Raw genomic sequence first — 13502 nt, forward strand, 5'->3', positions numbered from 1 at the left:
AATGATACCACGATCACCCAAAATGTCAATAAGAACTCCTCTATCCGCCCATCTATCATACCAGAACGAGATGTGCCGACCATTTCCCACTGCTATTTTGTAAAAAGATCTTGCCACCTCTCTCAGTTTAAGCATCTTCTTCCACATCCAAGATCCCATTTGAGTGTCTTTCTTCACCTCCCAAAAGCTTTTCTGTTTCAGTAGCTTAATCTTAATCCATTTTCCCCACAGAGATACCCCAGTTAGCATTCTCCATATGAGTTTTAACCCATACACAATGTTTACTTCCTTCAACGGTCGAATACCCAACCCACCTTCATTCTGCAACTTACAAATATCTCTCCAAGCAACTTTCGCACCAGTTGATTTCAACTCAGGGCCAGACCAAAGAAATGATAAACAGAGTTGTTCAATCTCTTTCATACACTTACTAGGAAGCCTATAAACCCCTGCCCAAAAGTTTACAATACTCATCAGAACTGATTTGATTAGCTGAAATCTTCCAGCATATGAAAGAAATCTACAAGTCCAAGAGTTGATTCTGCTCCTGATCTTTTCCACCAGAGGTAGGAAATCTTGCTTCTTCATCCCTTGAGTCATCAGAGGGAGTCCCAAATAACGAACCGGAAGGTCCCCATCCGCAAAAGGGAAGTTAGCTAAGATCCTCCCCTTCTCCTCTATTGAGACACCAGCCATATATACTGTGGACTTCTCTATACTGATACAGAGACCTGACCATACAGCAAATTCATCAAATACCGAGAGGGCCCCCTCTATAGACTCTTTAGAACCTTCTACGAACACCATCAGATCATCCGCAAAACAAAGATAAGTAAGAGATATCTCTTTACACTGCGGGTGGAACTTGAACTTACCCTTCTCCACTGCTTTATCGATTTTATGTGAGAGAACGTTCATACACAGTACAAACAAGTATGGCGAGACGGAGCAGCCCTGCCTCAAACCTCTTGTACTTTGGAAGTAGCCAGCAAGGTCCCCATTAACTTGTACTGAGAATGATGGAGTAGTAATACACAGTTTGATCCAATGAATAAATTTCTCTGGCACTCCTAGAGCTTCCAAACTCTTCAGAACAAAGGACCATTGAACTGAGTCAAAAGCCTTTGATATATCAATCTTCACCACACATCGCGGAGAGACTTCCTCTTTGTGGTAATTTTTTACAAGCTCTGAAGCCAACAACACATTTTCCATCAGCAACCTCCCCTTTACAAATGCTGACTTATTCTCCGTGATCACTCTAGGAAGAAGCCCCCTTTAGCCTATTTGCTAGGATCTTAGAGACGACTTTGTAAAGGACATTGCAGCAGGCAATAGGCCTGTAGTCCTTCATCTCCATAGAGTCCGTCTTCTTAGGTACCAGAGCTAAAATTGTAGAGTTAATCCCTTTATGAAGAAAGCAAAACCGAAAAACCGACTGCACTGCGATGGTGAACTCCTTACCCAGAACAGACCAAGTTGCTTTGAAGAACTCACAAGGATAGCCATCAGGCCCTGGGGACTTGTATGATGGCATAGAGAACAGAACCTTATGTACCTCCTCTTCGGTAACTTCCGACTCTAACAACCTACAGTCCTCAGCAGTACATCTAAACCCAAAGAGACTTTGCAACTCTTCCACAGAAGCCCCTTGATAACTTCCAGGAATCTGGTTTAAAAACTCTGAGAAGAATCTCTCAGCTTCCTTTTTTATGTCTGAGTGATTAGAGACTGTGGTACCATCCGAACATCTGAGCTCACGAATAGCGTTCTGAGCCTGCCTGCTTTTGATAGAATTGTGGAACGTTTTATTGTTCTGATCCCCCACATCTAGCCAATGAAGCTTCGCCCGCTGCTTTAGAAAATCTTCTTCCAAACCCGCTACTTGTAACCATTTCCCATACGCATCAGCCTCTTCTTGAAATGGAACTACTACTCGGATTTAAAAGGGTCTGATTCTGCTTGTCACAAAGTATATCATGCGCCACTTTTGCTCTCTTTGATAAGTTGCCTAGCTTCTCTTGACCCAACTCCCTGATAAGAGGCTTCAAGGCTTTCAGCTTTTTTGAGAATCTAAACATCGCAGAAGTGGAATGGAAAATATTTTATGTTGCGTCCCAATTACTCCTTTACCATAGGAAGAAACTGAGGGAGACTTCCAATGGCGTTGACATACTTAAAGGGTCGACGGATTTTCTCACCAGAAGCCAACAGTTGAATCTTGCATCTCATAAGATCTGAGCATCCTCCTGACTCAAATACCGAGAACGCACTTGAAAATCTTTGCTGCCCAACATCGTTTATCAGCACTCTATCTAATTTCTTGCAGATCACTCCCTCCTCTCTTTTATTACACCATGTAAACAGTGGACCCTGATAGCCCATGTCTGATAGATTACAGTGAAGTACCATCCTTTGAAAATCTCTCATTCCACAAGGAAGCCTTCCCAAATCAGAGAATCCTGAATTTTTCTCTCCTTCTAATATTTCATTAAAGTCTCCCATAAGTACCCACGCCTTAATTTGAAACAAAGGTGAGTTCTTATGATGACAAATATCCTCCCATAGCTCCTTTCTACCTTCCACCAGATTACTTGCGTAAATGAAAGTGCAGAAGAACTCCTCTTCACCTTGCATACCCACTGAACACGTAATCATTTGATCTGATTTGTAAACCGGAGTGACACGGATTGTATCCCTCCAGACAAGCCAGATTCTACCACCTTGACTGTGCTCATAGTTTGTCATAGAACTCCAATCTCGGAATACTTTCTTCAAAATCCCTTCTACCTTTCTTTCCTTCACCTTTGTCTCCAAAATACATCCAAACTTCAGATCATTTCCATTTACCCAATCTCTTACCACGGAATGCTCAAAGGTTTGTTGAATCTGTACACTTTCCAGAAGAAACACGACATAATTAAAGATTTCGTCGAGAAGACCTTGTGCTCATGAGATTTGCATCTTGAGCTTTAGCCTTCCGACCTCTCTTCTTCCCTTTATTCTGAACTGACTTATCCTTCTCTTTACTCTGCAGATCCAAAATGTGATCTTTCAATAGATCCGCATCAGAATCCCCCTCTGTCTCACTAACTTCAACTTCTTTTATTTGATTTCCTTGCTGCTCATCTACCAGAATTTCACCTTCCTCCACCTCATCACTGAGAATAGAAAACTTTGAAGCAGATATCATGACTTCATCAGCTGGTTTACTTGGTGATTGTACCTGAGCTCTGCCCACTTTAGATGGAGATACTAGCGACCAAGCTTTTACTGAAGCCTCCTGAGACGTCCCAATATCTGACACTGCCTTCTCTGCGATAGAGTTATTACTGCCCTCTTTCTCCATTTCTTTCTCATTGACCGTTTCTACAACTTCTGCATCATCAACCGGAGCATCAATCCGAGTGTTACTTCTTTCATTTAGCTTCATCCCTTTACTCTTCATCACACATACTTTATCCACATGTCCCCATTTTTCACACAGGTTACATCTCGAAGGTAGCCATGGATAGTGAAACTGCACCGTAAATTCCTTCCCATTCTTTGTAAAGTTGATTTCCTTTGGTAAGACTTTAGAGACATCAACATTTACAAACACCTTTGCTACTTCAAAGTTTGAACACACCACAGTTTCAGGGTGAAGTCTTGCAGGGAACCCAACAGCAGTAGTGATGAAACTGAGACCCTTCCACGAGTACATGTGAAGAGGGACTTTCCTGAGATGAACCCACATGGGAATCGCCTCTTCCTCCTGCTTTTCTTCCTCCGTCTTTGGCGTCCATTTCGCCACCACCATTGGCACACCAGCTATGTTCCACATACCTCTCCTTAGAACCTTCGCTCTTGCTTTTGGATTAGAGACCCTAAAGCGCATAGTTGTAGCATTTACTTCATAGACTTCCACCTTCGAATCTAACTCACTATAGCTCCAAATCTTGTTTAGCACCATGTGGACCTTAGCTACATGAGGCACTAGATCCAAGAATTTCTCCACTATGAAATCTTCCCAAAGTGAAGTTGAATCAGAGATAACCTCATCCGGAACCTCCACTGTATGCTTCCCATCCTTCATTGACACATCGATGTCGTACTTCTGCAAAACCTTCTTATCATTGACCGCTGAGACCCAACTCTTCGAGCCCAGAACTTTTTTTATCTACCTCAACTTCCTCCTGATCCGCTAAATCCTCCACTCGAACAACCCCAACCTCCTCGCGATTAACCCCCACCTCCGTACACACCAAATCACTACCCAGAGAATCAGATCGATCCAGCGGTATAGCCGAATCCATCGGATCAGAACTCAGATCGGAAATTGCACTCAGAGTCGCCTTTTCGCCATTTCTCTCAAAACGCAGCGTTTCCTCTGTATTAAGTAGATCCATCATGCATACTTTCGTTGGATTGTTGGAGTCTGAGAATCCAGGAGGTTGACACATGAAAACTTCCTCCTTGAGGTGACCTTGGGAAATTTGACATCTATCTGTGTAACAGACCACGAGTTATTGACTGCGAGACCAACCATAATTCAAATTATGGTAGGTCTAATAACCGGGCTGAAAGTATTTGTGAAGTCAATCCCATGTTGCTGACAGTAACCCTTTGCATCGTTCCTAGGCATTGAAGCGATGCTTACTAAATATGGGCTGCATCTAATGCAACGAAAGTATGTTACGGATCTCCTAACAAGAACAAACATGCTTCACTCCAAACCTGCCTCCACACCAATGGCATCCTCGACAAAGTTAACACTTCAGTCGGGTTCAGCTCTCTCAGATTCTCATGAGTACAAACGGGATGTTAGCACCCTCCAATACCTTGCGCTAACACAACCAGGCATCTCCTATGCAGAGAACCGACTGTCTCAATTCATGCACAGACCTACGACAAATCACTGGAATGCTGTAAAGTGAGTGGTCTGCTACCTCTCAGGGACCCTAGGCCATGATATCTACCTCCGCAAACTGCAACACGCTCCTCTCCATGCTTTCTCCGACGCTGACTGGATAGGAGACTCAGACGACTATGTCTCAACTAATAGATACATCATATGTCTCAACTAATAGATACATCATATTTCTCGGGCAGCAACCTTTTTCATGGGCATCAAAAAAACAAAAAGGTGTTGCTAGATCCTCAACAGAGGTAGAATACAGAAGTGTTGCCAGCACTTCAGCAGAGCTGCGATGAATATCATCCTTACCCACATAGATTGGTGTTCACATTCCCACAACACCAACATTGTATAGCGATAACATCGGTGCTACGTATCTCTGCCAAAATCCAGTCTTCCACTCAAGAATAAAGCATATCGTCATTAATTATCACTTTGTCCGTGGAGAAATTCAACAAGGGCAGCTTCCTGTAGCCCATGTTTCCACTCATGAACACCATCTAGACACTTCGAAGCATGATTGTTGTCACTCAGAGTCTGATCATCTTGAGGGAGCATGTAAGCCAACAAGTATGTATGATAGGGACCAGTGTGTAATTATTATAAGTATAGTATACCCTAACATGTACTCTGTATAAATACTTCTGTACAGTTTTAATAAAGGATCATTCATCCTATTATCTTATAAGCCATGTAATGTGCTAAAATAAATCTTCAAACTACACTCTCAAATAAGAGTTCGTTGTAGTACTTGAGGATCGAATCCACAAAGTGTGGGAACCGAAATTCGCACTGTCGATTTCTGTTTAAATAAGAAAACTAGGAAAACTCTAATTTCCCAGAGGACCCGGATATCTGCTAATTACCACACGTCAAGCAATCAGAACACGAGAATAACAACGATAAAGTATAAGAAATCGAAAAAGAGAGCAAAGAACATCTTATTCCGAATTTGCGTATGAGCGTTTACAACAAGGTATAGGCCTGGGCTCGAGAGCTGTCGGCGAGATTCCTAGTTCTAGTAACCCTAAGACGGCTAAACCTAATTGAGTCGCAGCTCGAAATAACAAAAACGGAAAATTGCCTAAATTGCTCTAAGTGCTAAGTTTTCTCTGAAAAAAGTTCTCCCCATGCTCCTCGCCTAGGACTCCTTATATACTAGCTCCAAGGTCGGTTTACGCTTTTACTCTTCTGCCCTTAAGCCGTCATAGCATAAAAATGGAGATATTCCATTTTTCCCGATCTTCACAATTATCTTCAAAACTTTCGTATTTATCCGCGGAAACTTGACATTTATCCTTCCTTGTGGGCCAAGCGTAAACCATGATGTGGTTTACGGGCTTTTGGTTAGGAAATCGTAGGATGGGCCTCGAGTCGTGTTTTAGGTACCTTTGGGCCGTCTTCCGACTCGACACGTTTACTACGAATTTTCCGCGGTTTCTAATCCGCGAAGTTTGATCGATGAGTTAGAATAGCGGAAAACATGGACTGAGCTTGATATGGTCTTCGGGAGATAGCATTCAAAGGTTTGACGAGAATGCAAGGATTGATGTCGTATCGATGTTCGGAAGGGTTCAATCGCTACACAGCGACCGAACTTTGGCTCGAGCCCGGTTGCTACGTAGCTACCGAGCTTTGGCTCGAGCTCGGTCGCTACGTAGCGACCGAGCGGGACGAGCGCTCGGTCGCTACATAACGACCGAGCGAGACGGACGCTCGGTCGCTACGTAGCGACCGAGCGAGACGAACGCTCGGTCGCTACGTAGCGACCGAGCGGGACGGACGTTCGGTCGCTGCGTAACGACCTGTTTCGAGTTTTCGTCGGACATCTCGATTCTTTCTTCCGTAAAGCTTTTTCGTAAGGAAGAATCAATTTCGAAAAGTACTCTTCGGAGAAATTCTTATTTTCTTCCTCGGACGTTTTGAATGTTAAATTTGTTGTAACCGTTTTTGACCCCAACAGTTAGCCCCCCAGCCCGTTAGAGTTGTGACTCTAGCGGGCGGATAGATGACTTGGACAAGGTTAAGTGTATTGGAAGAAATTCACATTTTAAACTCCACGGAAAAAAGTTGCCGAGACGATATTCCGAACCCATACTTCTATAAGTAGTGAGCTCTTGTCATTCATTTTCTTCACACCTTCCCTTCTTCATTCCTTCAAAAACCTCTCTAGTTTCATAACTTTCCTTTCAACATGTCTTCCTCCCAAGGTGATAAGAAGGATTCCGACGTCGAGATGGGCGAGGCCACTTCTCCGGCTCCGGTTCTAACTTATCCGGCGGAAGCGCCGGCTTGTGTTGCCGGTCATCTTTCTTTCCGAGAAAAACTAGTTCGTCGCCAAGCCGAGAAAGAACTAGCTCAAGCTGGCTCCGAGTTTCCGTCTTCTTCCGCGTAGGTCGTTGCCCCGTGTCATGGGACCGAAATCATGGCTCCTCTCCCGCAAGCCCTACCTGCGGGATCTTCCACGACTCCGATCCTCGTCGAGGGCAAGGAGAAGGCCGCTGACTCTATGCCTCCTCCTCCAGCCAGAAAAGAAATCGTACTGGCATTGTGTGCTCCTAGCGCTGTCCTGGCTACTCAGCCTAAGAGTCGGAAGAGGAAACTTGCCAAGAGTGGTGACGAGGAGACTTCGCAGCGAGGTGGATCGAGCCTAGCATCGGGACTTCGCGGAAAGGTTTGTCTCTTGTTTGAATTCTCGATCGTCTTTTGTGCAATCTTTTCTCGGACTTAATCTTAAGAATTTTCACCGTTCGCAGTTCATATCGTTGATCGATGGGATGATCAGCGAATGTGGTTCTGAGGCCAGTCGCCTTTGCGGGGAGTTGGTGGAGCTTCAGGGCAGATGGTCCGAAACCGAGGCCATGTTGACGGCTGTCAAGGACTCTCACTCTGCGAAAGTGTTGAAGCTCGAGGTTGCGATAGGAGAGCTTGAGAGGGACCTTGGGAAGACGGCGAGTTCCATGCTTAAGGAAAAGAAGGCCAGGAAGGCCAAATCCTCGGAGGTGCGTCGACTCCAGCGTCAGATCGAGAGTGACGCGGGACTAGCGCGCCGCGGGATCCAAGAGGCTACGGATGCCCTTCGCTCGGAGTTTCAAGCTCGCTTGGCGAAGATTTCTGCTTCCCTGGGTTCCCTCGAGTGCTTCCGGAGCAGGGATCTAGCTTTGGCGACGATCGAGGGCGGGATGGCCGTTGTTCGGTCGTTCCAAAGTGAGACTCCCCCGACCTTGGAGGCCGAAGAGGCCCGACTGTCCGGCGGCAAGGGAGATATGGCGGCCGAGGATGGAGATTTCGGTCTCATCCTGGCCGACCTGAAATCCACGTGCTTCCTTCCGACGTGTTCAGAAGACCAATAGGGGAAAGACCCGATGGTCGGAGAAAACGGAGGTGGCGCGGCTCCAGGCTCGGACGAGGCAGCTGGTGAAGAGGGGGCGTAAGTTCTGAGGATGACTTGGGTTAGATCTCTTGCGAGAGATTTTTTTTGTTTTTATGTTTCGGCCTTGAATGGCCTTGTTTGTATTTCGGGACTGGCCGTGTATGGCTTTGAATCCCTGCCGCTCAGCGGCTTTCTTTTTATGGTACGATAATCGGATAACGCTTTTTATGAGTTTGTGGATAGTGGGGAGGAAGGTGATGAGTTGTCGTCTCATATCCTTCTTCGATTGTGAAATGTTTCATTCGAGATCTGTTTCGAGAATTCTTCCGCGAGATGTCAACTCTGCGGGGGTGCTGAAGGTGTCGAACATAAACATAGAGGCATGGTTTAAGAATCTCTTATCTTTCGATATCATGTCTTTGAGATATTAAAGACCAGTGCGCTGGGTTTAGGGAAAGACCTAGGTTTACTTTCGGTTTAAGGATTGTGCGGTGACTAACCGGCTATCGTTTTTCCTGTCGCGATTTCTTCCTGATTCGTATCGATGTAAAGTCCGCGATAGGTTCTCGGCTTATACGACTTGTTTGATATGAATCGAGCATCTCTCCGGAGACCGGAAGTGCTAGACCAAAATTTCGGATTTTTTTTATAGCGCTATTATCCTTGTGTATCTCCGTGAGATGGCTATGTCTGTTTAGGATGTTTGTGAGTTCGATGTGATCAGCATCGGACTTGGTGGCACGTGCCGTTGTTTTGAATATTTTGCGCAAAATAAGTGTTAGTGTGTGCATATATATGTTTTTTTTTGTGACGGAGGTTTCGTTTGCTCGGAAGAACTAAACTTTGAGGCATCTTTTGCGACGTCTCGCGATGCTAAAGGTTGCTTCTCCTAAGCGGCCGACTAATTTCCGAAAACCTCGTTCTGATTTTACGGGTGAGGATATTTTGATAAGTTGAAAACACCAAGAGCGTGGTAAGAAGTTTTTTCGATTTTTTGGGAGTATACGAGTATACGTACCCCCCCCCCCCCCCCTTTTTAATGAGGGGGGACAGCTGAATTTGCCTTTCGACAAACTGCCTACGTACTCCTTGCAGAGATCAAGCCGTCTCGTAGTTCAGTGATTGCGAGTTGGTTTGTTTAATGATAGTATTTTTTGAGATGCATCGCGTTCCAGGTTCTAGGGATTTTTATGCCCTGCATGTTGGCTATTTCGTAAGAACCTGGTCGGACGACTTTTTCGATTTTATAGGGACCTTCCCAGTTTGCTCCGAGTTTTCCCGCGTTTCGTTCAGCGGTGTTTTGGAAGACTTTGCGAAGGACCAGATCTCCCTGATTGAACCTACGATTCCGTACGTTGGAATTATAGTATTTTGCAGCGGCGTGCTGGTAGTTTTGAATTTGGATGAGCGCTCGATCTCGGCGCTCGTTAATGAGGTCGAGATCATCCAAGAGCATAGCATCGTTGAGTGCCTCTCGTTCGGGTAATAACCTTCTCCGAACACCGAGAAATTCTACTTCCGCGGGAATCATGCATTCCGTGCCGTATACCAGAGCGAAGGGAGTTTCTCCCGTTGCTCTCCTTGGGGTGGTACGGTGAGACCAGAGGACTCCCTCGAGTTCGTCGGCCCATCTGCCTTTTTTGGCCTCTAAACGTTTCTTCAGTCCGTCGAGAATGGTTTTGTTGATTGTTTCCGCCTGTCCGTTACACTGCGGATATCTGGGAGTTGACTTGTTGAGTCGTATCTTCCATTTTTCGCAGAATGCCTCGAATCGGGAGGAGATGAACTGAGACCCGTTATCGGTTACGATCTCGTAAGGAACTCCATGCCTACAGATGATGTTTTTCCATACGAAATTCTCGACTTGGATGTCCTTTATACTTGCGTACGAGTCCGCCTCTACCCATTTTGAGAAAAAATCGGTAAGGACTAGAAGGAAACGCTTTTGCTTTGAATTATGCAGAGGTCCGACAATATCCATGGCCCAGCGCATAAAGGGGTAGGGCGATGTGATGGAGGAAAGAACTTCGGCCGGTTGTCGGATGGTTGGTGCATGCCTTTGGCATTTTTCGCATTTTCGTGCGAATTTCTCGCAATCTCCGATCATTGTTGGCCAATAGTATCCATGGCGTTTGATTTTCACGGCTAGTGATCTTCCGCCGGAATGGTTGCCGCAGGAGCCGGAATGTATTTCCTCCATTACTTTTCTCGCCTTTTCTCCTTCCAGGCACGTCATGAGTGGTCCGGAGAATCTCCATTTGTAGATTTCGCCGTCCACTGTTACGTAGCGTGCGGCCTGTGTTCGGACCTTGCGAGCTGCCCATTTTTCGGCGGGCAGTTGCCCGTCGACAATGTAGTCTCGAATCGTCTGAAGCCATGGGATGTCACAGCCGTAATCAGATTGCTCCGATGGTGGCGGTATCGTAATTTCTTCTTCCTCGTCATCTTGACCCTCTATGAGATTGACGACGATTGGTGGTCTGATGCTTGGATGTTCGATGAACTTGACCGGAATTACCCTTTTGAGTCCTGGATCGGAACTTGAAGCTAGGGCCGCGAGAGCGTCCGCCTGGAGATTCTCGGAACGGGGGATTCGTGTAAGGGCAAAACAGTCGAAGTCTTGAGCTAGACCTTGGACCAGTTTGAGATACGCATCCATCCTTTCGTCTCTGGCTTCATACTCTCCGCTGAATTGACTGGCCACTAACTGGGAGTCGCAGTAAGCGTGGAGATTACGTATTTTTAAGCCGTGAGCCAAACGTAACCCTGCGATTAATGCTTCGTATTCGGCCTCGTTGTTTGAGGCATGGAATTCCAGCCTGAACGATTGTTCCAAAATCTCGCTCGTTGGAGATGTGAGACGGATTCTGATACCTGATCCTTGCTTGGATGAGGATCCGTCGACGTGGAGGAGCCAGGTGGAATTTGGTTCTACATTGGTTATTGTTCCCATTGGAAGTTCGACCAAGAAGTCTGCGAGCATTTGTGATTTTTCGCTCGTCCTCGGTCGGTATTCGATGTCATACTCGCTCAACTCGACCGCCCACTTAGCCAATCGGCCTGATTGACTTGGGCTATGCAAAATTGTCCGTAAGGGAAAAGTCGTGAGGATGACGATTGTGTGGGATTGGAAATATGGTCTTAGTTTTCGGGCCGATGTTACGACCGCGCATACCAATTTTTCCATCAATGGATACCTAGATTCGGCATCCAGCAAGGTTTTGCTTATGTAGAAAATAGGTTTCTGCTCCCCGCGTTCTTCCCTGATCAGGACTCCGCTTACCGATGTTGCCGACACAGCGATGTACAAGAATAAAGGCTCCCCTTCCACGGGTTTTGCGAGGACTTGAGGAGTAGCTAAATAACGCTTCAACTGTTGGAAGGCGTTTTCGCACTCTTCCGACCATTCGAATTTTTTATTTCCTCGCAGGACGTCGTAGAAGGGCAGGCACTTATCTGTTGATCGTGAAATAAATCGGTTAAGCGCTGCGATTCTGCCGGTCAGTCTTTGGACTTCCCGCTTATTCTTTGGTGAAGCCATCTCGATTAGTGCGTTGATCTGTTTTGGATTTGCTTCGATGCCGCGGTATGTGACCAAGTAGCCGAGGAATTCCCCTGATGCCACGGCGAATCTACATTTTGTCGGGTTGAGCTTCATGTTATGGGAATTTAGTTGTGCAAAGCATTCTTCGAGATGTGACACGTGATCTCTTGCTTTGAGGGATTTGACGAGCATGTCGTCGATATAAACCTCCATCGTTTTTCCGAGTTGTTTGGAGAACATTCGGTTCACGAGTCGTTGGTAAGTTGCACCAGCGTTTTTGAGGCCGAAGGGCATTACCTTATAGCAATAAGTTCTGCGATCGGTAATGAACGCAGTCTTCTCACAATCGTCGGGATTCATCCTAATTTGATTATAACCTGAGAAGGCATCCATGAAGGATAAGAGTTCGTTGCCCGCTGTTGCTTCTACCAATCGATCGATATGTGGTAGAGGGAAGCTATACTTTGGACATGCCTTGTTTAGGTCGGTAAAATCCACGCAAACTCGCCACTTCCCGTTCTTCTTTTTGACTACTACGGGGTTGGCGAGCCAGTCCGGGTATCTTACTTCTGTTATCGACCCAACATTAAGCAATTTTTCGACCTCATCGTTTACTGCGGCAGCACGTTCGGGTCCTAGCTTCCGTCTTTTCTGTTTGACGGGTTTGAATGTTGGGTCGATATTCAGCTCGTGACATGTTATGTTAATGTCGATTCCCGGCATATCTTCCGCAGCCCATGCGAAAGTATTAAGGTTCTTTTTAAGACAGGTTATGAGTTCTGTCCTTAAAGGCTCGCGGAGATTGGCTCCAATCTCGATGCAGCGTTCTGGGAAGGCTTCGTCGAGACAGATCGTTACCACGGGTTCGCATGTTGGCTCGCATTTTTCATCTAGAGCTGCGATGCTGCAAGAATGCCAGAAGAATTCCGCTGAATCCTGACTTTGCGTATCTTTGCTGGAGGTCTTTTTCTCCGCTTTTCTAGGAGCGATTTCGAGGATCGGTCTCTTTCGTTTTAGTTCTGCGGCGAAACAAACCTGTGAAACTCTCGATTTCCCCAAATTACCTCGACTCCGTTAGGGGTCGGGAACTTGAGGCAAAGATGGTAGGTTCATGGGATTGCGCGCATGGTGTTCAGCCATGGCGTTCCCATGATGACGTTGTAAGATGCGGGGCGGTCAACGACTAGAAACTCTGTGACGTTCGTCCCAATTCCGGCTTTGACAGCGAGTCTAATCGATCCATAGGCCATGGTCGTTTCCCCCGAAAGTCCTAGCTGTGGGCTTGGGCATTTCGTGACTTCGGATTGATTGATCCCCATCTTTTCAAGAGTGTCTTTGAAGATGATATCGGCCGAGCTTCCGGTATCGATTAGCACTCTAGCGACGTCGATATCTCGAATCGTCAACTCGATAACAAGGAGATCATTTCGAGGTTTGGCTCGATCGATCGTTTCTCCCCCCTTGAATGAGATGACGTTCGCACATGTCGAATCTTGCATACCGTTCCTGATCGTTGAGTGGCTTTTGCGGGTTAGATTGATCCGTAAATCCCCCCTCCTTCTAGCGCCAAACTGTGGGAACCGAAATTCGCACTGTCAATTTCCGTTTAAATAAGGAAACTAGGAAAACCCTAATTTCCCAGAGGACCCGGATATCTGCTAATTACCACACGTCAAGCAATCAGAACA

At 46.1% G+C, this 13502-nt stretch overlaps 1 protein-coding gene across 1 annotated transcript; it reads right to left on the minus strand.

Moving 5' to 3' along the window:
* Positions 1–1261: 1261 nt before the first annotated feature.
* LOC125609299 lies at positions 1262–4388 on the minus strand. Its single transcript, XM_048780612.1, has 4 exons — positions 4164–4388; positions 2943–4105; positions 2126–2896; positions 1262–1781 (listed from the first exon to the last, which is right to left on the minus strand). Exons 1-4 carry the CDS (start codon positions 4386–4388, stop codon positions 1262–1264), a joined length of 2679 nt encoding a protein of 892 aa, XP_048636569.1.
* Between the last annotated feature and the right edge of the window lie 9114 nt (positions 4389–13502).

This window comes from Brassica napus, chromosome A1 (assembly GCF_020379485.1).
Source record: "Brassica napus cultivar Da-Ae chromosome A1, Da-Ae, whole genome shotgun sequence".
NCBI classification, from domain to species: domain Eukaryota; kingdom Viridiplantae; phylum Streptophyta; class Magnoliopsida; order Brassicales; family Brassicaceae; genus Brassica; species Brassica napus.

Bases quoted from the DNA above. Each gene is read 5' to 3' on its own strand.
- LOC125609299 (XM_048780612.1), bottom strand. From the start codon at position 4,388: ATGGATCTACTTAATACAGAGGAAACGCTGCGTTTTGAGAGAAATGGC. The intron at 4,106-4,163 runs GTAGATAAAAAA...AATGATAAGAAG, and splicing joins CGGATCAGGAGGAAGTTGAG to GTTTTGCAGAAGTACGACAT. The intron at 1,782-2,125 runs GTAATTGGGACG...TATCAAAAGCAG, and splicing joins TTTCTTCCTATGGTAAAGGA to GCAGGCTCAGAACGCTATTC.